Below are 25,772 nucleotides of genomic sequence, written 5' to 3' on the forward strand. Positions count from 1 at the left end.
GTGTGTGTGTGTGTGTGTGTGTGTGTGTGTGTGTGTGTGTGTGTGTGTGTGAATGGTCTTAGCACAGAAACGGGCTGCAGGCTTTGAGAATCCAGGTCAGACTGTAGTAAAAATACACTCGGTTTGTGTGTGTGTGCGTGTGGTGGCTCACAGTAAACATCCGTGACCAGTAAACACTGACCTTAGACCAGAAGTTCAACCCAAATCCCAAAGTGGTTCATGTCCAGCGTTAAATCAGATGCATTAAACCACAGATTATAAACACCTGTCAAGTCACATTCACTCTTTCACATCAACATTCACTCTTTCTGTTTGTTTACTTTCTGAACTATGTGTGTTCCTGCTCTTATTGTGCACATTATTGCATTCTCTGCTAATGTAAGGCTAGTGGCATCATGGCAAATACGGCAATGATCCAATCAGATCCTGATAGATAAAATCACAATTTCATTTCATTGCATATTCAGTGTTACTCAGAAATGTATACTTTTATTCACCAGGGATGCATTTAATTGATCATAAGTGACAATAAAAACATCTCTATTGTTACAAAAGATATCCAATTCAAATAAATGCTGTTCTTTTGAACTTTCTATTTTATCTGTGAATCCTGAAAAATAAAATGTATGATGGTTTCCACAAAAATATTGGGCTGCACAACTCAAGCAGCAAATCAGCATATTAGAATGATTTCTGAAGGAGTAATAATGCTTAATTAAGCTTTGATCACAGAAAACTATTTACAGTTTAACAGATATTCACATAGAAAACAACTGTTTTAAATTGTAATAATATTTCACCTTTAATATAATTTAAAAATGCAGCCTTGTTGAGCAGAAGAGACTTCATACAGAGATTTCTACAGGTGTAAAGCGATATTTGGGTGTTATTAAAAGCGTACATTTTAGGGATGCACAGAATGTTTGGCAACTGAAATTATTTGGCTGAAAATGGCAAAAAAAAGCTAGAGTAAGTGAAAAGGCTGAATAAATGATACCGAACAATGAGGTGACGTGATCAAATAAAGGCATGCACTAATATAGCAAACATGTGGTCAGTGTGGAAGCATTTAAAACTGTCTGAGAAAGACACAAAAATCATTCCAAGCAGCGACAGCGAGAGACTGTTTAGAAGCGCATCGCATGTCTTCATGAGAAGAGAAAGGTTACTGTATGATGACTGAAATCATCCATTAGTCAATCAACTCCAGAACGTTCTGTTGTCTAATACACCAGACACCAATTGTGTTTATTCTGACAGCAGCTCCTTAGCCAGGGTTCAAAGACCAAAGATGACAATCATTCACAAATCTGCTGCTGCCAGCAAAAACTAGGACTGAGCTCTTCTTGCGGGTTTACCACTAAATAAAAGTCAACATTCATATATGTTAGGATTTTCATTTTACTGTTGTTCTGTAAAATAAAATAAAAAAGACAAAAATAATAACAATCATTCCAACAGCTCTATTACTACATTTAATCTAACATTCTCCTTTGCTCAGCAAGGCTGCATTTATTTGTACATTAAAAACAGATGCCTGATTCAAGAAGGGGCTCTTAAAAATGACCAAAGAATATTATTTTACTAAATTATTAATTTTAAAATAATTGTGCTTTGTTGGTTGGCTATAATGTCTACTAGAATGTTAAAAATGTTCAGTGTCAAGTAAATATTCTTTAAATTGTTGTTTTGTAACTGATTGACAAGACAAAACTATGAAAAGCAAATATTGGCTATTTAATTTATGCAATGATGAAAAAAATTGGCAAAATACATGGAGAAAAACACGAAAAACCATGATCAGTGTTTAATTTTGTTCAGCTTCGGCTTCGGCCAAGAAATTTTATTTCAGTGCATCCCTAATATATACATTTATAATGTTACAAAACTGGAATGTTACAGTCATATAATGTTACAAATTTATAATGTTACAAACTGGAATGTTACAAAAAAGGAATGCACTGAAATGAAAATTCTTGGCCAAATGCTGTTCTTTTGAATTTTCAATTTATCTGTGAATCCTGAATAAATAAATTTCCCCACGGTTTCCACAAAAATATTGGGCAGCACAACTGTTTTTTAAACATTGATAATTAGAAATGTTTCTTGAGCAGGAAATCAGCATATTATAATGATTTCTGAAGGATGTGACACTGAAGACTGTGTAATGATGCTGAAAATTCAGCTTTGATCACAGAAATCAATTACAGTTTAACAGATATTCACATAGAAAACAGTTATTTAAAAAGGTAATAATATTTAACAAAAATTCCTGTATTTTTCAAATAAATGCAGCCTTAATGAGCAAAAGAGACTTCATACAGAGATTTTCACCGGCATGAGGCAATAATGCAAGAGTCAGTTTATGATCTTCATCATGTTATCCAGAGTGTGATTGAGACGCTGATCCAGCAGCACAGCTGTGTTCTGTGAGTCGGGTCAGATGTCAGATTCACCCGCCTGTGTGACACGCACACGCTTATTCATTAACACGTTTGACCGTTAGCAGTGTTTGGGTGTGAGGGGCAGATCTCTGTGACCTCTGTGCTGTTCCCATGGCGACAGGGGCTCAGGGGTCAAAGGCTAATCTGTGGGAAACAGTGCAGAACTGTCTTGTGTCGCGCCGCTGCTGGTTTAAATGAGTTTGGAGTGGGGTTGGTACAATAACATCAACAACTTTAAGCTGAAATACCAGTGAAATTAGTTATTCTTAATACAAATGACAACTAATGTTTGACCCTGGAGCACAAAACCAGTCTTAAGCCGACAAAACATTGTATGGGTCAAAATGATCGATTTTTCTTTTGTGCCAAAAATCATTAGGATATTAAATAAAGATCGTGTTCCATGAAGATATTTTGTAAATTTTCTACCATAAATATATCCAAACTTACTTTTTGATTAGTAATATGCATTGCTAAGAACTTATGCTTATTCAGATGATGTATAAATCTCAATTTAAAAGATTTGACCCTTTATGACTGGTTTTGTGGTCCAGGGTCACAAATGCCAGCGGTTCACAACCTACAGCACACATAGTGTTAATCACTTTAGACGTTTTATCACGCTGCACGATTTGAGTGAAAGACACAGATCTGCTGTTTCTCTTTCAGAAATAAAGTTGTTACTGTTAGCACAACTGACATTTTTTAACGATGAGTCACATTGGAAAACTGTTACTTAAAGACTAATTTAAAGTCTAATTAACCTGAGAATGAACAACTTTTAGGATTTTGGAAAGTTTTATTTCTTTCCTGTCAAGTTTGAGATTTTGGGCTTTTTGGTTTTTCATAGTGTTTTTTTTTTTTTTTTTTTTTTTTTATAGACTAGTGGAAAGAAAGCATCCAAAAGACACTATTATGCATTTCATTTATAGCACTTTATCTATTTGTGTCAATAGATTTCAATTACAATACATATTTTTAAAGGCTTTTTTTTTTTTCTTTTTTCTTTTTCTTTTTTTTTTTTTGCAAAATTTAGTTTTTATTCTCCTACATTGAGCCATAAATCTTCACTTTAGTCGCACACACGCACCAAACTTTACATTTTTATTCATATCTAAATCATTAAGGTTTTTTTTTTTTTTTTTTTTTTTTTATAAATTTGTTCATATATAATAAGCTTAATTATATACATTTCATTCCCCCCAAAATTGTAAAAATGTGCTGTTTTCTGTATTATGGAGTAACAAAAAGGACCAAAATTACACAATAATTTTAAAAATGACTTCATTCAGTGTTAGAAATGTATGCAAATTAGTGCATATTTCATTAAAAAATTGCTCAATTGCATATTAAACCTAACATTTTAGAAAACTTGTAATACAAAAAATGTTTGCAAGTATCAAAGTAATCAATTCACTTGATAAGTAAGGTGATAAATATTACTTAATTTTTTTTACCCTATTCACATGCAGTATCTTAAATATGAATAATTCAGGAATATTTTGAACAATTTCTGTTAATCAAATTAGCAAGTTTGTGATTAATAAAGCAATGCAGTGATAGAGAACATTAAAAACAGAAATGCAGTAAAACTACACAAAAATACAGGAAAAATTGTGAAATAAAATTACAATTAAAAATAACTGTTTTCTGTGTGGATATCTGTTAATCTGTAATTGATTCCTGTGATGCAAAGCTGAATTTTCAGTATCATTCTACAGTCTTCAGTGTCACATGATCCTTCAGAAATCATTCTGAAATGCTGATTTGCTGCTCAGTTTTGATCAGCTATTATTGGTGCTCAATTATGAATGTGTATGTGTGTGTATTCAGGCACAATGATCCACTTGAAACACACTAAACATGGCACTTAATAACAAAAAAGTGACTGCAATATGCTTTTGAATCACTCATATATGAATGGTTCATTTTCCACTTGCAGTGCTGGGAATCACCACAGATCAGAAAGAAAAACACACACTCACACACAGGCCCCTTGTCCACAGGTGAAGTGTATATCTGCTCTCTGTGTGTCTCCACAATCTTCAAGTTTCCTTTCCTTGGAATTTCTGTCTCTCTTTCTGTCTGTCTGTCTGTCTCTCTCGCTGGTCAGGCTGTTTTATATTGTTGTTGGTGACAGGCCAGACTCTCCAGCATGAGGTCCAGGAGCGTGTGTGTGTGTGTGTGTGTGTGTGTGTGTGTGTGTGTGTGATCATATCCCATCATGCTCTAGTCTGCTGAGTCTGCCTTAGAAATGCAGTCCTTTTAAATCGGCCTCAAAGCCGCACCCTCCGTCTTCTGTCCGTCTCTAGAGAGAAACACAGCACACATTCAACCTTAAGCTGGCAGAGCGAAACCCTCTGAAGTGATCGAGAAGAGAGACGTAATGCTAATGACTGAAGTGTAGCTCGTTCTACATGCTTTATGTTGGCAGAGAGAGCAGGAAGAGTCGGTGTCTCTGTGTTTCCTGCAAACATCCCGATCCTTGAGCTGTCATCGGACTGATGATGAGCCTCTGGCCTGATTTGCTGTGGCTTTTTAACACCTTTTTTTTGCCTGCCAGGTACATGAATGTAAAAATAAGAATTAGGGATGCATCGAATGTGCGGCAGCCAAAATTAATAAGCAAAAAGGCAGAATAAATTATACTGAACACGAGGTGACGCGATCAAATAAAGGCGTGCACTAATATAGCAAACATGTGGAAGCATTTAAAACTGTCTGAGAAAGACACAAAAATCATTCCAAGCAGCGACAGCGAGAGACTATTTAGTGTCGCATCGCATGTCTTCATGAGAAGAGAAAGGTTACTGTATGATGACTGAAATCATCCATTAGTAAATCAACTCCAGAACGTTCTGTTGTCTAATACACCAGACACCAATTGTGTTTATTCTGACAGCAGCTCCTTAGCCAGGGTTCAAAGCCCAAAGATGACAATCATTCACAAATCTGCTGCTGCCAGCAAAAACTAGGACTGAGCTCTTCTTGCGGGTTTACCACAAAATAAAAGTCAACATTCAGAAATGTTAGGATTGTAATTTTACTGTTGTTCTGTGAAATAAAATAAAAAATAATAACAATCATTACAACAGCTCTATAAGGCCCCTCACATTTTTCAAGGGCATAAATGATTGTACGTTGCATGGTTTTTCCGCACGTATGCATGATATTCATATCATACAATAGAACACCTCATTCCAGACAACTTTGCCTCTAGAACCACTGCTGTCAATCAAATCATTTGTTAAATAATTGAGAAGATGTAAACAAACTACTTTTGCGAACTAGTCTGAGGTTTACTGCTCTGGAATCTGGGAAAAAAAACACTGTAGTACAAAACAAAAAAACATTTAATTTACCGTTTGGGAAGCTTTAACAGTTGTATACAAAAGGGGCCTGACCATTAACCTAAAATCCTATAAATCCTAAAGGAAAACTCAAAACTTCACAAAACCGCATATGCGACACATGATTCTAAATAAAATGCAATTTTTTAAGGCGAGCAGAACACAGCTGGTGCTATGAAAAAATCATCATATTTATATAGTAAATAACCTGGATTTGCCAAAATGTTTTTTTTAAGTTATTGATTTAGGTGGGAACAGCCTTACTAATAAAGTCTTTTTTCATATGTGCTTTAATGCTTTAAAGCGCTTAAACCCCAGTAATTTCTGTTTGCAGCTATATTATTATTTTATTTTTGATTTATATATTTTTTTATCTATATCATTTTATAATAATTTACATTTTATTATATTTACAATCATTTTATTTAATTTTTAAAATTGAACGTATTACAAATGAATAAAGAGTCACACTCAATACAATGTAATTTGTTATAAACTGTAGCTGTATGCAATGAAAAGTAAAGTTGAAGTAAAATATCTAGTGCAGTATTATACTACGGTATCATTGTGTCTGGTTCAACAATAGCGCAATAGTCTTTCATCTCGGTCTGCAGCAGAGAGCGTGTCTGAACATGATTTAATGTTTGTATATAATGATTTTAGTTCTCTTTCTGCGTGAGAGCGGCCCTGTCCTCTGACTCAACACACTGCTGAGACGTTTGTGTGTAATCTGAACACTGTATTTGGATCTGAACACACACACTCCAGCTCTGAATTGGGTGGCTTGCGTTTGGGAAGTTTGCTGATTCAAGTGTATTTCAGGAAACTTTGCTCTCTTCGGTAAGAGCTCGACTGGCGTAATTACAAATGCGGAGCAGCGGACGCTTTCGTGTTTTGGGGCGGCTGAGGGAGAGCGATGTTTCATTCATGCAGAACCCTCACCGCATGTACAGAGAGAGAGTTAAAATAGCACATAATCAAGACACACATGTGCGTGGGGTTTAGGGTTTCTGTGCCGCTGGAGCATCGGACGGTTCTGTCTATTTCAGACGGACTGGAAAGACCACATCAACGACAGATGATCTCAGAAACACCCTCTTAACTCACACACAGGCCTGCAACTAATGACTGTTTTGATCATTGACTAATCAAACCATAATCTTACATATAATGTTCATGTCAGCTCTGCTCAGCTTTCAGCAACATTTAGTTTAAAGGATAACTATTGCCAAAATGCAACCTGGGCTGTTTTTTTTTTTTTTTTTTTACTGTAAACGAGACAAACTTATATCTAAAAGCATAATTATGACAAACGAGCCGTTTTTGAGATTGATTTCGTTTTGTGGTCAATGGCCGGTGAATGGGAGAACTAGGGGCATAACTTTGAGCGCATCAAAATCGATATTTTTACAACACTAAGAAGACTCGACACACCATGAAACTTTGCTGGAAGTATGGCCTGGGTCTCTACACATGAACTCCAGCATTGAGAACATTGTTTCTGTACACAGAGTTTACTAAAAAGAAAGGTTTTGAACAACTCACTTTCACTGTTTGAGTCTCCGCTCGCGGCCGTCTTGCCAGTCAAGAAGTGTCCATCTCCGAATGCGAATGAATGGACTCCATAGGACGACATATTACGCTTATATGAGGCTCTTTTTACAACTAGAAGGTTAATATTGTTTTTCACTTGCTACAAAACAACGAATTAGCCGTGCATTTATATGGAAATATGCTTTAGGAGCTTTACTCTCCTCACTATTATGTCACATTCAGAGATGGACACTTCTTGACTGGCAAGCCGGCCGCGAGCGGAAACCCAAACAGTGAAAGTGAGTTGTTCAAAACCTTTTTAGTAAACTCTGTGTACACAAACAATGTTCTCAATGCTGGAGTTCATGTGTAGAGACCCAGGCCATACTTCCAGCAAAGTTTCATGGTGTGTCGAGCCTTCTTAGTGTTGTAAAAATATAGATTTTGATGCGCTCAAAGTTATGCCCCTAGTTCTCCCATTCACCGGCCATTGACCACAAAACGAAATCACGGTCAATCTCAAAAACGGCTCGTTTGTCGTAATTATGCTTTTAGATATAAGTTTGTCTCGATTACAGTAAAAAAAAAAACAGCCCAGGTTGCATTTTGTCAATAGTTATCCTTTAAGCATTAATTTATCTCAGAGTTTAAAAGGCAGTTAATATTTAGTAATACTATCGATTTGACTAAGGGCTTATGATTAAAATCCAAATTAAATTCACAATATGGTTTAGTGCAATTAAAAATTCACAAAGGCAGTGATTTAATTAAATAAATATATGCACTGTGTGTTTCAGAGTGAAGCGACACTGTTAAATACTTATTATTATTTTTACAATAAAATATTACAATAATAATATTTCTTGTTTTGTTTTTATTTTATTTTTTTCATTTAAATTTTATTGTATTTTTTTTAATAATAATTTTATATAATATATTTTTTTATATTTTATTGTAATTTTACAAAAAATATATCATGTGTGTATTTGTAGCAATAACCAACAATACAATGTATCGGTCAAAATAATAGATTTTTCTTTTTTGTGAAAAATCATTAGGATATTAAGTAAATATCATGTTCCATGAAGATATTTTGTAAATTTCCTAAAATAAATAAATAAAAACATAATTTTTTTATTAGTAATATGCATTGCTAAAAACTTTATTTGGACAAGTTGTAGCAATAATAGTAGTAGTAATAATAATATTAATAATTGTTTAGATTTTTATATTTATTTAGTAGTAGTACTAATAATAAAACAATAATTAATAAATTAATATAATTTCGAATTATTTTTTTACCATAAAAAAAAATTGTGCAACCCTAGTACAAAATAAAAAAATATTTTATTTAGTGTATATATATATTTTATTTTGTAGTAGTAATACTACTAATAATAATTGTTTAGATTTATTAAGTAGTACTAATAATTAAAAACATTATATTATTATAATTTATTATAAAATTATGGTGGCCATATTTTCAGCTTCTGAAACTGAATTTGTTCCATAATTGATTCATTTTGCAACATTTAAACAGTTTTTTTTTTTCTGTTTGTTACTGTAAATCTGCTGTGAAACAATCTGTATATCTGGATCTCTATAAACCACAATGTGATTTGACTGGACGTTTCTCTTAAAATGCTTCCAGAGATTAGACTTCAGACTTTGGGATCTTGGCAAATCTGAGCTCAGTCTGAGACATTATTGAGCCGTGTGAGATTACAAAGATCAGGAGAAACTTCTGAGACACGGTAAACGTATGCAAAAGTTTCGTCTCATTGCAGGCATTGAGATATCGAGGAGATGTCGTTTGCGAAATCTCTGGTTCCTGTGGGTACATAAGCTGTCTGTATACGTGCATGTGAAGTTCACACACCCGAGTGTTGTTCACAATGGCCACTCCTTATGTAAGCACACCTGTCTGTCGCTCTATCGCATGATTGATGAATTCATTTATGCTGGAAGATCCAGTTTCCTCCCAAACAGCCTGCAGCATCTCCTGAATATAACAGCACTGTGTCTGTTCTCTGGAGGGTGGATGTTGTTGTTCAAGGCTTTATCGGCAGGTGTTGTTGAGTTTGTGACCTGCCGTTCAGACGGGACAAAAACGCTGTCAACAGTAAATAAACTTGCATCTCCAAATGATTTTATAAGGCAAAATTATTGTATTATGTTATGTTATTTTAACGACAAGGAACCCTGTTAACCCTCAAAGAACAATAAGACCCGCTAATCCAATTTGAATGCTTTAAAAAGTCTTGTAATGCACAGAGTCTATTCTTTTCAGTGATTTCACATTTGTCTCATTGGATATTCAGAGGCTCCATGATTACGTCATCATATTTCCTCAGCACTGATTTGTCAGATGAAACCAATGCATTTCGGTCCTCTGAGCCAAACAGGAACGATTGTTGATGCTTAGTCCCACCCCTGTGCCCGGATTGGTTAAAACGGTCATCTGTTCAACCAATAGACATAGGCTTTGATCTTTTGAACCACCGATTAGCAAGTTTTTTTGCAAATCTGAACAAATGCAAAGTGAAGGTGCGTCTTGCGTGCATGAAAACAAACGCAAAATAAGACATTTGCATGACAGCATCCTTTGAAAAAGAACGGATAAAGCACTGGAATTAAGGTTTTCGCGTCACTAGGTGATGTCCCGCTAAAATAGATTCAGAAGCAGACTACAGCCTGCAGATCCATCTATTTGGTTGTTATATTACGTAACTAATTCTTATATAGTTTGTAAAGATTATTTGCACTGTTTTTTCTGTCGCACTCTCATTTCGTGTGTAGTTTCTGAATCATTTGGACTGCTTATATTTTTGTTGCACAAGACAATTTGTGCAATTGTTTTCACTACTTCCTACACTGTTTAGGTTTATTGTTCATACTCAGATTTTTACTGTGTTTTGCTATTATATAGCACTGTTTGTGCTATGACCTTATCCTTGAAACATTTTTGGACAAGTCTATATTGTCAATATACTAAATAGGCCTGTTTTTTTCACTGAAAAGCGCCTATAATAATATTGTAATAAATGGCTATAACTTGCTTGGGGAATGTTATATATAGACAAAATTTTATTTGGAAGTGTAAAACACCTAAATACAAATTTCTAAAGACAAAAAATCCAAACTTTAGGAGTTTTTGTTTGAGTACACAGTAAAAAAAAACAGCCAATTGTTTCTAGCGTTTTTCCTAAAATTCTGGAAATTCACTCATTTTTAGAGAAAACTAAATATAAATTGTCATTTTAAATTAGCTATACATAAACTTAATGTTCTTTTTTTTTTTATAATGATATTTGACAAATAATGCTGACTGCTAAAATAGGTCTGAGAAAAAAAAAAAAAGAAAAGAAATTTACAGGTGCCTCAGGTGCCCCATAAATGTTCTACAGTCTTTAAGGGTTAAATTACTGTCATCAACAATAATGCTCAGAAGAAAAGAAAAATCAATATAGACCTACACTCCTGAATTAATCGGATCAGTAGCATAGTCAAAATATAGCAATTAATTCATGCATATGATGCAAAATAGTATTATTAAGAATAAACAGAAGAACTACTTTTTTTTTCATTGGAAACACGGAGAACAAGGTCACATTGGCAACCGACATCCTGTCGGGGTTTCCTCGACCTCCCGCCTCTGATTGAAAGTACATGTGTTTGGGAGGATGCTGAAAACATAATGAAAGAGGTTTAGTTGGCTGCAGTTTTTTTTTAGAAGACTAAAAAGATGAACTCTTGAAATGCCTCCAGTATTTACTAGACAGTAATTTGTAATCCGTATTCTAAACCCGGTGAACTCTTTAACCGGTGGCGGCTTTCCAAACCCAACATCCCTTCAACCCACTTAAACAGATGAGTTAGTTACGTGCGGGACCCGGCGGCCAAATAACATATTTGGGTCATCTGTTCCACTGCCCCACTTTTAGTCCCCCTACAAGGCCCCTTCCTCTTTCAGCCTTTCTATTTCCTTCATCTGGAGTCGCACAGGCTGAAGGCACGGAGACTGTTGTGTGTTTTGAATGCAGGGTGAAGGTCTGGGTCAGTTAGTTCACTAATGACAAAAACAAGCCTCAGACGGGACGGGGCTCAGAGAAAGAACATGGGTTGTAAACTGCACTACATGCTATTGACCAGGCCGTAGCATTTAACGGTTATTGTCATAAACTGTAGCAAAATGTTACGCAATAGAGCTCAACAGTCATGTTTTAGAAGTAAAAATGTAAATTATTTTCTTTAGGTAATAAAATGGAATTTACTGTTTAAACTGTAAACTATAATGGAATTTGCCAAATTTTATATGAATAAATCAAACATAGCCAATTACAATTAAATCAAAACGGAATATGACTAATGTCTGCTAAAGACTATTTAAATATGAATCCTGCATGTTCTGCGTGTCTCTATGTGTATGGTTTAGTTTACTACACATGTACTGAAGCATGCGTGACGTTCGTTGTGTTTTTTAGCCTCTGACACCTTAATATATAATACATAAACAATCTGAAAGTCATTTTATGAGCATTTTACCATTTCTTGTAAGATAAACCAAAACTACCCTCATATACAAACAGAAACTTTCACAGCAATCGGTCAAAATAATAGTTTGGTTTAATTTGAAGAAACTGTGACAGAAATATATTATAATAGTACTACTAGTAATACAATTATCAAAATATTATTTTTTAAGGAATACCATAAAAATTATTTACCAGAATGTACACTAAAAAAATATTTATTGAATTTACTAAATTTTTTAAGTGGTTACAATCAATTTATCTTAGCTGCATTTAAGTAAAAAGTGTTGAAAGTTAGTCAACTTATTTTTTATTTAAATGTAGCTAAAATAAATTGATTGCAACCACTTGCTTAAATTTTTTTTAGTACATTCAATGAATCACAGAAAAATGTAAATACACAACACAGTATTTCTGAAAAAAAAAGTTTTTGATAAAAATCAATTATTTAGAGATGCTTTTGATTATTAAAATTTAATTAAACTATTTTTAAAAAATCTGAAAATGAATGAAAAACAGAATTTGGAAAAAAATTAACTAAAAAAAATTGAAAAAATGAAAACGTATTTTATAGGGCCTGAAAATGTCATGAATAAACTGCCATTAAATGGTGTTTCATGATTAAAATTAATTAGACATGCTTTTTGGTTTAAATTAAATGGATTTCATAGGGCCCCCTAGTATATGCTTTTGTTGAACCCATCTGTTTGCATTAATTCAACGTATTTTTCAGAATCATGTTTAATATCAGAATTCGTGATCAAAATACATTACCCATGATCCTGTTGAGAAAATTCCACCAATCAGAGTTGCAGTGAGACAATATATGTTTAGCTCCGCCCATTCACGTGTCAAGTTGTCTAAATAAAGTTCTTAGAAATGCATATTAATAACGGTAGGAAATTAACAAAATATCTTCATGGAACATGATCTTTACTTAATATCCTAATGATTTTTGGCATAAAAGAAATATCATTTGACCCATACAATGAATTTTTGCCTATCGCTACAAATATACAGGTTTTGTGCTCCATATTTGCATATTTTGCAATTAACTGAACATACATTGTGTTTATAGACACAACCAACAACATTTAATTAGTATTTTTATATTTCTCCATTTTAATTTGATTAATGTCATTTGAATGCTTCTTGGGATTGTAGTTCTTTCCCTCACTAAAGCTGTCAACAACACAGTCTTGTACTTTTGTCTTATTGTCAGATTTACTTTTTTGCTTCAAATCAAACTTTGTAATGTTGGCTGGTTTCATGGCTCATAATGCTTTAACAAAGACTTTTTAAAAATCCCTATGGGAAAATACCTCCAGAACCACCACCGTTGAAAAGTGGGTGGGCACTAATGCACTTTTATAACTGGATATTAAAAGCCAATGGTATGAAGAAGAAGAAAAAAAGATGGCACGAAGGCGGGATGATTGTCCACAGGTGTGCCTCTGTTGTCATTCATGCACCGGTTTAGATTTCACACAGGTTTTATTTGGGAAACCTCAGCTGTTGACGGCAGCCTCGGGCCTTAAGCACCCAAGACAAAGAAAATAACTCTCGAGCCCTTTCAGAAAGATGGACGTTATATAATCTCATTCAAAGGGGTTTTGTGAACTTTTCAGACTCTAAGGGACCGGCCAGGAAAGATGTAATCTGTATTCTGTTTTTGTGTTGCTGCAGGTTTGTCTTTCTGAAGGACTGAAACACTTTTCTGGGGTTTGGCTTGAAAAGAGTATTGTGTTTACTTGGGATTGTTGTAAACACGCTCCTTTTAAAGAGGAAGTAGGCCTATTTTTATCCTCTTTCCCATAGAAAATGTACTCGTATAGATTGTATGAGTGAGCGACCAATTAAATGACATGGAAAAGGAATGTTCTCCAGCTCTCCCACCAGTGGGGCTACAGAAAGATTGAGACATATGTGAACGACCTTAGAGGAGTTCATGTTTTTTCCTTTCCTTTGACCCTAGCGAGTTTGAGTCCATGGGAACTGTAAATAAAATCTGTGCATAAAATGCTCGATGTGCCCTTTGGGCCATTGTTAAACATGCATGCCGACCCCGAAAAAAAACTATGGAATTTGCACTTATCTAAAGCAGAATGCCTTGACATCTGCTGCCGTAAGTGCTTGTTTGTAAAAACTCTTGGTTCTGCCTTGTTTTATTTTGCAAAAATATTTTTACAGTTTATGTGAAACTCTCAAGTGCGCCTCATACTTGGTGAAGTTGCAGATGTGACCTAGTTCTGCCACAGGAATCATTATACGTTTTGTTTTATTTTCTAGAGAAAACAAAGCAAATTCCAATCATCTTTTCTGCTGGAAAACTGCCTTTATCTGTCACTGCTGGACTTGAGTTTTGTATATTGTGCATGAAGATGAAGGTGTGTGTGTGTGTGTGTGTGTGTGTGTGTGTGTGTGTGTGTGTGTGTGTGTGTGTGTGTGTGTGTGTGTGTGTGTGTGTGTGTGTGTGTGTGTGTGTGTGTGTGTGTGTGTGTGTTTGTATTGCTGTTGATACAGTTGAGTGCATAAGTTTACATTCCTCTTGCGATATATGCAAGATGTTTAACATTGTAAAAATGCATTTTGTTTTTTATTTCGTGTTGGCTTGATAAAGCTGTTTCACATAACAGATATGTTCCACAAAGCAAAAGAACAACTGAATGAACAAAAATGATCTTGTCTTGAGTAGTAAAGCTGCTACTGTTCTTTAGAAAAAGCACAATTGATGGACACACACAAATTATGTCTTTCCAAAGCAAATGCTTTGTTTACCTAAAACCTAATCTTTTATGAAAGCGAATGCTTTGTTTACCTAAAACCTAATATTTTATGAAAACGCATATCAGATTGTAGCTGACATCAACAGATCAAATATGCAAAGTCAGTGTTGTCTGCTCATGTCCCAGTTTTCTAGAATTCAGTAAATGCGATGAAATTCTCAGACTGATACTCATAGCTATCTATAGCTCTCACCTTACTGATTTCTTATTGATTTTGTCTCTTAATTTCTTTATAGAAAAACCTCACTTCAAATGTGACACTAGCAATCCTCTACGGACTTCAGGCCAAACTAATCATCCTTTGTCTCTGTCCTCCTTTTAGGATTCCGTAAGATCAGCCTAGACGACCTACGGAAGGCCTACATTGTAAAAGATGTGCAGCAATACATCCTCCACCGCCTAGACCAGGAGGAGGCCCTTCGGCAACACCTCACTAAGGAGACGGCAGAGATGCTGAACCAGCTTCACATCAAGAGCAGCGGCTGCTTCCTGTACCTTGAACGTGTTCTTGACGGAGTGGTTGAGAACTTCATCATGCTGCGGGAAATCCGAGACATCCCGGGAACACTGAATGGACTTTACCTTTGGCTCTGCCAGAGACTGTTTGTCAGAAAGCAGTTTGCCAAAGTCCAGCCCATCCTAAATGTGATTCTGGCTGCCTGCAGGCCGCTGACTGTCAGGGAGCTCTATCATGCAGTCTGGACTAAAAACATGACTTTGACGATGGAGGACTTTCAGAAGAAGATGGACATTCTCTCCAAGTTGCTTATTGATGGACTTGGCAGTACGAAGATTTTATTTCACTACAGCTTCGCTGAATGGCTTCTGGATGTTAAACACTGCACTCAGAAATACCTTTGCAATGCAGCAGAAGGACATAGAATGATGGCCATGAGTTATACGTGCAGAGCAAAGCAGCTTAAACCTCTGGAGGTGCAGGAGTTTGCCTACCACCTGATCAACTCGAACCTGCAGATCGAGCCCTTTAATCTTGCCCTTTGGATGGTGTGGAATGGCACCCCTGCTAAAGACTCCCTGTCCACATCAATCCCAAAAGAACAGGAGGTACTCCAACTACTGGTCAAAGCTGGGGCTCACGTCAGCAACGAAGATGACCACGCTTCGTGCATTTTGCAACAAGCCTTGGAACGTGAGGACTCCATTCGAACTCTTCTAGATAACGGTGCTTCTGTTAATCAAACGGACTCCAACGGGAGAACTCTTTTAGCCAATGCTGCATACAGCGGGAATTTGGACGTTGTGAACCTTCTTATCTCCAGGAGAGCCAACATGGAGTTGGAGGACAACCATGGACAGACAGCACTTACTTTGGCAGCTAGACAAGGCCACACCAAGGTGGTCAACTGTCTCATTGGTTGTGACGCCAACATCAATCACACGGATCATGACGGCTGGACCGCCCTAAGGTCTGCAGCCTGGGGAGGTCACTCGGAAGTTGTGTCTGCACTCCTATATGCCGGTGCTAAAGTAGACTGCGCAGATGCTGACAGTAGGACCGCCCTGAGAGCTGCCGCTTGGGGAGGTCACGAAGATATAGTCCTCAATCTTCTTCAGCATGGAGCCGAAGTCAACAAGGCGGATAATGAAGGAAGAACGGCATTGATCGCTGCAGCATACATGGGCCACAGAGAAATTGTAGAGCATCTGTTGGATCATGGGGCTGAGGTCAACCACGAGGATGTGGATGGCAGGACGGCACTCTCTGTCGCTGCTCTTTGTGTGCCAGCCAGCAAAGGCCACGGAGCAGTCGTGAGCCTGCTGATTGACCGTGGGGCCGAAGTGGACCACTGCGACAAAGACTGCATGACCCCGCTTCTAGTGGCAGCCTATGAAGGCCATGTGGATGTGGTTGACCTCCTTCTAGAAGGAGGAGCGGATGTCGATCACACTGATAACAACGGGAGAACTCCTCTGCTTGCTGCGGCGTCTATGGGACACGCTTCTGTTGTCAACACTCTGCTTTTCTGGGGTGCAGCAGTGGACAGTATCGACAGTGAAGGCAGGACCGTCCTGAGCATTGCATCTGCACAGGGGAACGTGGAAGTTGTCCGAACTCTGCTGGACAGAGGACTGGATGAAAACCACAGAGACGATGCAGGCTGGACGCCATTGCACATGGCCTCTTTTGAGGGTCACAGACAAGTATGCGACGCTCTCATTGAACAAGGTGCCCGCTGCACAGAAGTTGACAACGATGGACGTATTCCTTTGATTCTGTCTGCTCAAGAGGGTCATTACGACTGCGTGCACATCTTGCTGGAGAACAAGTCGTGTATTGACCAGAGAGGGTACGACGGGAGAAATGCTCTCCGAGTTGCGGCGCTTGAGGGACACCGAGACATCGTAGAGTTGTTACTGAGCCACGGGGGGGATATCGACTTCAAGGATGCAGACGGACGCCCAACTCTTTACATCCTGGCACTTGAGAATCAGCTGGCCATGGCGGAATACTTTCTCGAAAACGGAGCCAATGTTGAAGCCAGTGATTTGGAAGGAAGAACGGCCTTGCATGTGTCATGTTGGCAAGGCCACGTAGAGATGGTCAGGTTACTAATCAACTACCATGCGGATGTGAACTCATGCGATAACGAGAAACGTTCTGCCCTCCAGTCGGCAGCTTGGCAGGGTCACATAAAGATTGTTCAAATCTTGATTGACAATGGCACCATTGTAGACCACACATGCAACCAGGGTGCCACAGCTCTGGGCATCGCCGCTCAAGAGGGGCACATCGACGTGGTTCAGACTCTACTAGAGCATGGTGCGGATCCGAATCACGCTGATCAGTTTGGACGCACCGCCATGAGAGTGGCAGCCAAAGGTGGTCACACCTCCATAATCAAACTCTTGGAGAAATATGGCGCCTCGAGTCTCAATGGGTGCAACCCATCTCCCGTCCACACCATGGAGCAGCAAACACCCGCTTCGGTTGCTGGAAAGGTGCAGTCACTCACTATAAAGTCGAGCAGCTCTGGAAGCACAGGAGCTGGTGATGTACATTCAGCAGGGCGAGGACAATCCAATGGACCTGTTCATGCTTTCAGCTCACCGTCTGAATCTCCAGACTCAACCGTGGACCGAAAAAAGTCCTCCCTCTCCAATAACTCCCTTAAAAGTTCAAAGAACTCTTCATTGAGGACCACCTCGTCCACTGCAACTGCCCAGACTGTTCCCATCGACAGCGTTCATGCCCTTTCTTTCATTGAACAGATCCAGCAGCATTCACTGCCTCGCAGTCGCAGTCGTCAATCTATCGTTTCTCCCTCTTCCACCACCAGGTCTGTCGGCACTCAACCTGGCTCTCCAACCAGCGAGTTTGACTGGAGCCAGGTGAAGCCAGGCCTCAAATCCACCAAAGCATCCAAGAATGGCCAAAACTGCTCAAGCAAAGGAACATCTAGTGAGAAGAAGAAGAACAAGAACGGCTCTTATTCACAGAGCCAGGTTCTTGAATACGAACTGACTCAGTTTGATAAAAGGCTTGTGCTCAATAAGCCAGTGTCCAACATTGCAGTGAAAGATCCCCAGTGTAAGATCATGGTGGGGAGATCCAGCACTCTGGACTCTGTCCAATCGCAGGAGCAGTTCTACATTCAACAAAGCTGCGCAGAGAAGAAGAGGAACGGCATTATGACCAACCCCAACTACCACCTACAGGGAAACCAGGTTTTTCTTGGGAGAGTTTCAGTCCCCAGAACTGTTACCAGCAGGGGCCACCAGGACCTTCTGGACAATTACCCAATAGGGGAGACGGAGTTAAGCCTGAAACAAGCCCTACAGCTCCAGATTGAAGGATCGGACTCTGGGTTAAACTGCAAAAAAGAGACGCCATTATAACTGGTGAGTGCTTGACATTTAAAGTAATTCGAGTTGGGAGATTTTGTGGCTGAAAGCACATTTGTAACTTACATTCACAGTATCATTAGATTGTCATGTAGATAGTTACAGTGTATTTTTTACATAAAGCTGCAATTTTACAGCATTTATAGCAGTGTTTATAAATGATACTATTGTGGTATATGAGTGTTTTTAGATGCTCTTCTACTGCAAAGGGCAGCATGGTTTTTAATCAAAAAGGAATATTAAACAAAATCTGGTCTTTGTTGTTAAACTGTTGTTAACAGTGCCATAAGATGTTGATATTTGGTTCAATTTCGGTTGTGATGTTGGGTGACCAATTTAATTTCAATTCATTGTCTAATGTCAATGGGTCATTCCATGTCAAATCAAACAAATTCCTGAGTAATCCACTATTTTGTTGAGGGAGGTCGATATGGCATTTTTTACCTGAGATTCCAAGTCAAATTACAGAGGATTAAAAATGACTTTAGAAAGATGTTAGCATCATAATGTTATTTTTACACAGAGATTGGTAAGTCTGTTAGTAAAATCTGTTGCCTTTGGCAATCTTTGTTGCGTTATGTGCCAATGGTGACCATTCAAAAATGGGGAAACAGCACTTTGCAAGTTGTTTTCTCCAAAGTTTGCATGTCTATAACTCAAGAAGTATTAAGAAGTATTCATTAATGTTAATCCCATTTTAGATATTGGGTCTTAAATCCTTTTGGTAGCTTTATTTTTAAGGCCCTACATGGTTCAGTTCCAGAGATATTGGAATTTGAATATGGCTCCAGGAGTAAATCGTTAAAATGTACACATTTTCAGTGGTCAAACACCAAATGTGGGTCAGTTCACAAAATTATAATACTTATTTTGTTTTAAAGAGGAATGTCTAATGAACAAATAATGTAAACTAGAGAGGTATCTCGTTTCTTACTGTCAAGACAACTACATTGAACACACTTGTCTGGTGCCATAAATATTCTTTATCCAAAGTTTGCATGCCTATAAATCAATCTGGTTTTCCTCTATCAAAAAGGTTGTATAGTTTGAGTGTTATAAATATTTTTCCAAAATGTATGTGCCTGTAAATTAATAAGTATTAAAGTTATTTAAATATAATTATAGATTCTGATTCCTAAAAAAATTAATTTTTAATGCCCTGTATAGTTTATTCCCAGAGATATTGAGATCTCAGTTCAGCTCCATGTCCAAATTTAGTATTCTACCCATTTTCAATGGTCAAAAACCAATGTAGTTCAAACAATATAAAAAAAGAAAAGAAATTATAATCATTGAGATCCCCATATTTCTGGGACTAAACAATGTAGGGCTTTGAAAATTAAGATTCCAAAAGAAAAGTTTATTAACAACTAGAATCTAAAATCATTGCAATATCTTTAATACTTATAGTTATAGGCACACAAAATTTGAAAAATGAATAATTATAGCACCCAGACAGGTATGTTCAATGCAGTTGTCCTGACAGAAGGAAACTCTAGTTTCAACATTTCTTGTTCTTTAGACATTCCTCTTTAATAGAAAAGATGTATCATATTTTTTCAAACTGACCCACATTTGGTATGTGTACATTTTAAGGATTTACTCCTGGCGTCATATTAAAACTCCAATATCTCTGGAACCGAACCATATAGGGCCTTAAAAATAAAGATGCCAAAAGGAAAGTTTGTCAATACCCAATATCTAAAAGGGCATCAAGATAAATAACTTTATTATTTATCGTTATAGGCATGCAAACTTTGGCGAAAGTAGCCCCATTTTTGAATGGTCACCATTGGTACATAATACAACAAAAATTGCAACAGAGTCAACAGATTTTACTAGCAGACTTACCAATCTCTGTGTGTCAATAATATTATAATGCTGCCATCTTTCTAAAGCCATTTTACCCCCCTGTAATTTGACTTTGAATCTCAGATGAAAACTGCCATTTTAACCCCCTCTACAAAATAGTGATTATTTAGGAAATATTCATCAATGAAATTTAATATTTTGGCTTTCATCACTATACATGTCTATCTTTCTTCAAAACAAATATTAGCAAAATCAAAAATTTGGTTGAGTTGACACGGAATAACCCCAATGTTAATTTGATGTCCAATACCGATGCCAGCTGATGTTGATATTCTGTTGTTTTTAGGTTAAGTCAATGTCAAATTGTCGTCAAATTCTGCCTGCTGGGTTGGTTTTAGTAGAAACTTAGTGACTCGGTGGTACTTAGGAGCTCTGATTTAATCGAAGGTGGTATTTGGTCTGAAAAGTTTAAGTGTTGTAAGAATGCTAGTAACTTCTCAAATACTGACCCAAGTAGTTTTGATGCCGTTTCAGATGTCTTAATCCTAATTGAGAAAGAGACTGTGCCAAAGTGAACGCTTTCATCCGCAAAAGAACTGAAACCATTTTCCACACTTCTCTGTGGAACATCTCAAGAAGAAGAAGAAAGGAGCGTGAGAGAACCGAAGAGGGGCTATCGGCCAACGGTGATGCAAACTCATACTCGTGCCTGTCGACGCTCTCCAGCCTTCTTGTGGTGACCATGATGCACACAGACGCTTTTAATTTAATGCATTAATATTTAATAGGCAGTGGATGCACTTTCTTCCTGTTTTCTTTTTTTTTTTTTTGGAAAAAAAATCTAAAATGTATTTAGTTTTTTTTTTTGCATTGCATTTTAATGCTTTGTTTGTTCAGAGTTTACTTTAAAAAAAGATAATTGTTTGTTTTGTCTCGACCTGTATAAGTGCAACTGACAGCAATGTGCCGCTGGAGTACGTTGTTTCCTCCGACAGACATCGCAAACCCTCCGCCGAATATCTCACTCAGAAAATCACAAAACCAGTCTTCGTTTACTCTCCGCACATATTTATTTCAGAGAAAAAGCCGCTTTCGTGCTGTATTTGCTAAAATCATGGTGCTATGTTTTGGCGTCGCTTATTATATTTTGTTTTTTTGTTATTTTTAAACCACAAACGTCTTATTACGTCATTTTAAACTCTATATTATGTTTGTAGCATTATTGATGCCCTTAAAGAAGAGTAACTCTGGCTTTACCGTACTTCATTATTTAGTCCCTGTGGGACCTGTCTTTATTTGTTTGTATGTTTGTTTGTTTGTGTTTTCCTCTATTTACATAATTGCATATTTAAACAACCGACGGTGTATCGTTAGCTACAGAGTTTGGTGCTAAATGCAGAGTTCTCAGCGATTTGAAGAAAATGCAACAGAAAGCGGCAGGCGACGTCAGGGACTTCTGATGATCAGGTCAGCGAAAGGTCATTGTGCTTTTTACGCATGCCAAGCAGCGAGCCGCAGTAATATTTGGATTTCAGGACAGGGTTTGAAATGTATACTCCTCAAGCCAAAGTTAAAACACAAAAAAGCCCACGGTCTTGTGAAGCCGGATCTCATGTCTCCGAGCCGTGGCTCTCGGTGGGGGAGGGAGAACGGGGCGGGTGCGGAGTGGATTTCAGACATCTGTTTGCTATGAGAGGAGACGCTCAGTAAGGCCATATTGGGTGTAACTGCATCAGAAAGCTCGTCCTCTGAAGAATTACAGAAAGGCACTTTACTACAGCCTGGGACAAGGACAGACAGAGAATGAGCCTTTTAAGATGAAGATGAACCCTGGACAGTATTCAGAAATCTCAAGCCATCTGTTTTACTGTTGTTGTTTTTGTTGTTTTTTTTCTTCTTTGTTCAGCTGTTTTGGTTCTGAGCCTGGAGTTCATTTCAAGAGAAGTTTGATTGTAAATAGCTGACTGTGTACATTGAAAACTTTCACATTTTGAAATTTAATTTCCTGTATTATATTGAGCTGAATTTTCTGACATATTAAAGTGCTTAATAAACATATCTGCTTTTCTGCCAAAGCAATTCATTTAAGTGTTTCTTCTTCATTTGTGGTGTCAATCGTTGCTCTCGCTGGTTTGACAAAAAACAAAACCCACAGATTTACATCGAAGGAGCATAGAAACGCCCTGGGACAGCGATTTGCATGGGTGAGCATCACTGTCTACTTTAGATTAAAGGATTAGTCCACTTCCAGAACAAAAAATTACAGATTATGTTCTCACCCCCTTGTCATCCAAGATATTCATGTCTTTTTTTTTTTTTTTTTGGAGGAAAACATTTTAGGAATGTTTGGACTTCTATGATGCCCGTGAGTTTGAACTTCCAAAATGCAGTTTAAATACAGCTTCAAAGGGCTCTAAACAATTCCAGCCGAGGAAGAAGGGTCTTATCTAGTGAACCGATTGGTTATTAACTAAAAACAAATTACAATTTATATACTTTTTAACCTCAAATGCTCATCCTTTCTAGCTTTGTGATGCAAAACAATGCTCTGTGATGCTGTGACTTCAAAATGCATTACAGAGCTAGACAAGACGAGCATTTGAGGTTAAAAAGTTCATAAATTGTAATTTGTTTTAGAAAATAACCAATCGTATTGCTAGATAAGACCCTTATCTTTACTCTGGGATCATTTAGAGGTCTTTGAAGCTGCATTTAAACTTTTTTTTTTTTTTTTTTTTTTTTTTTTTTTGAAGTTCAAACTCACAGGCAACATCGAAGTCCACTATATGACGATAATTCCTGAAATGTTTTCCTTAAAAACATAATTTCTCTACAACTGAAGAAAGACATGAACATCTTGGTTGACAAGGGGGTGAGTATCTGTAAATTTTTGTTCTGGAAGTGAATTAATCCTTACTGATTTTTTCATGCACCTATCAATTTTGAGTGTTTGGGCTTTTTAGATCTAAAATGCACTTTATTGCTCTTAATCTGTTTGCGTTTGTGGATTTCAAAAGTTTCTCCACATCAGCACCATTTACAAACACCAAGCGTACATATTCTGAATATGCCATATTTGCATATTTAAGGGGAGACACTGCATGCAAAAACACTGCACCTTTTTTCATGCACCTATATTTTTTTTTTTTTTTTTTTTTTTTACTAGTGTAAAGAAAAAATCCCCGAAACACCTGTTAAGTGTTTCTTTTATAGCACTTTATCTTTATCTATTTGTGTCAATAGATTTCAGTTACAATACATAGGTTGTTTTCTTAAAATTAGTTTTTTCTCCTACACTGAATCATAAATCTCCACTTCAGTAGCACTTACACACACCAAACGTTACATTTTTAATCCTGTCTATATCCTGAAGGTTTTTACAGAGGGATTTGTTCATATATAATTAGCTTGATTTTATACATTTTATTCCCCAAAAAATGTTAAAAGAATATAGTGTTTCCTGTCTATTCTAATTTTTTTCTGAATTATGTCGTGAGGAAATGAGATAAAATTCCCTCTGTAAAAACATTTGACTCTTAATAGGTCAAAAAAATTAAACAAGCATATTGAAACTGACTTCATCCAGTGTTTAGATTTTTTGTACTAGAAATATATGCAAATAAGGGCATATTTTATTAAATAATGCCTCATTTGCATATTTCAACATTTTAGAAAGCTTGTAATACAAACAATTTTTGCAATTATCAGTGTTCAACCAACTGAGTAAGTAAGGATATAACTATTAGTATTTTTGTTTGTTTGTTTGTTTGTTTTTTACCCTATTCACATGCAGTGTCTGGCCTTAAAGAGAACATTTCAGTACATTTGTGACCCTGGACCACAAAACCAGTCATAAGGGTCAATTTTCTGATTTTTATTTGCTGAATAAATACGCTTTCCATTGATGTACGGTTTGTTAGGATAGGACAATTTTTGGCTGAGATACAAAATGGCCTTTAAAGTTGTTCAAATGAAGTTCTTAGCAATGCATATTACTAATCAAAAATTAAGTTTTGATATATTTATGGTAGAAAATTTACAAAATATCTTCATGGAACATGATCTTTACTTAATATCCTAATGATTTTTGACAAAAAGTAAAATTGATAATTCTGACCCATACAATGTATTTTTGGCTATTTCTGCAAATATACCTGTGCTACCTAAGACTGGTTTTGTGGTGCAAAACAATTAATCAGCTGCTGAGATTATGTTGGCATCTAATAACCTTTCCTTTCCTTTCCTAATAGATACAAATGATGTCTTTCCACAAAATAATTTCTAAGTTTGATATCTCTGACTGTAAGTTGTACAGTGTTCAGATATGGATGCAGTGTCCCGATTCAACACACAGCCTGTAGACACCATGACAAAAATGCATTGTGTAGATGTTTTTTTACCCTGTATCTCAAGACTAGATCTCTCACAGAAAGGAGCCAGCGATATCTCAAACAGCTTTCACACATGAAATATCTTGTGCTTTCAGAGTCCGGATGATAAGACAGAGAAAAGCTGATTCTGCGTCCGGTTCTCCACGTCTCTTAGGTAAAGCGTGACAATCACGCATGCATCCAAAACAAAAATATGTAATATGGTATTTTGGATTTTTCTTCTTTGAAACACAGAAATATCACACAATGTCTAAGCTATTCGCTCATACATTGAACAAGAGAAGGACTGTGGCTTTCTGGAAAAAGTACATTGCTTTAAATAGCTTTGTGTAGGCAGTATAGCTCTCAAATCTCATTCGTGCTCACGTTCAGGTTGGCAAAAACCGGGCCAGGTTTGGCATCGCAAAAGAACCGACGTCAAACCTGCTGAGACACGTCTCGAATTGAACCTGCATCGTAGGGTTCGATTTACAAAGGATAACTTTCTTTTTATCTTTCTGACACAAAGCTGTCACATGATTTCATAAGACTTGGAATGAAGCACCTGACTCACACTAAGCGTGCTTTTCTCATGCTTTTGTTAAATAGGCGATAAGCACTGTAAACATTTTGCTAAACAGTTTTTGTGTTCACAGAGGAAAGTAAGAAAGAAATACATATGGGCGAGGAATTAATGACTTAATGGAAATCTAATGTGTTCCTTTAACATTTTTGGTTTTCTAGGGTTATAGTTTAGTTATAGATGAAATCTTTACAGACTCACTGATAATAAACAGATCATGAATAATGGACTGTTTTCTTAAATTCTTGCTTCTTGACTTTTTGGTTTGATATAATAACTCTGAGAAAAAAAAAATGCTTTTCTTACTGATTTTTTTTTTGTCTTGTTTCCAGCCAAAATATAAAACAATTCTTAAAATCAAAAAGGATTTTCTAGGGTTCTAAAAATATGGCTTCTTATTTTATGTTCCTGTGGCTCAATTTACCCCAAGTTAGGGGTAAGTTGACCCAAGGCTGGGGTAAGATGAACCATCTGGGTGAAAACTGACCATTTGAATGA

General features: G+C 36.8%; 1 protein-coding gene across 2 annotated transcripts in view; it reads left to right on the forward strand.

Moving 5' to 3' along the window:
- The window catches only part of ankrd50 (ankyrin repeat domain 50), a 41,666-nt gene extending 19,262 nt beyond the window's left edge, over positions 1-22,404 (forward strand). Inside the window, exons 4-5 of one of the 2 annotated variants that reach the window (XM_073820837.1) lie at positions 14,968-18,506; positions 20,839-22,404. In XM_073820837.1, the coding sequence (XP_073676938.1) occupies positions 14,968-18,503 (3,536 nt within the window). In that variant the 3' untranslated portion in view covers positions 18,504-18,506; positions 20,839-22,404. The remainder of the gene's footprint in view (positions 1-14,967; positions 18,507-20,838) is intronic. The other variant, XM_073820836.1, reaches the window with a different exon arrangement.
- The last annotated feature ends 3,368 nt before the right edge of the window (positions 22,405-25,772 follow it).

The sequence above is a fragment of the Garra rufa genome, chromosome 16 (assembly GCF_049309525.1).
Source record: "Garra rufa chromosome 16, GarRuf1.0, whole genome shotgun sequence".
NCBI classification, from domain to species: domain Eukaryota; kingdom Metazoa; phylum Chordata; class Actinopteri; order Cypriniformes; family Cyprinidae; genus Garra; species Garra rufa.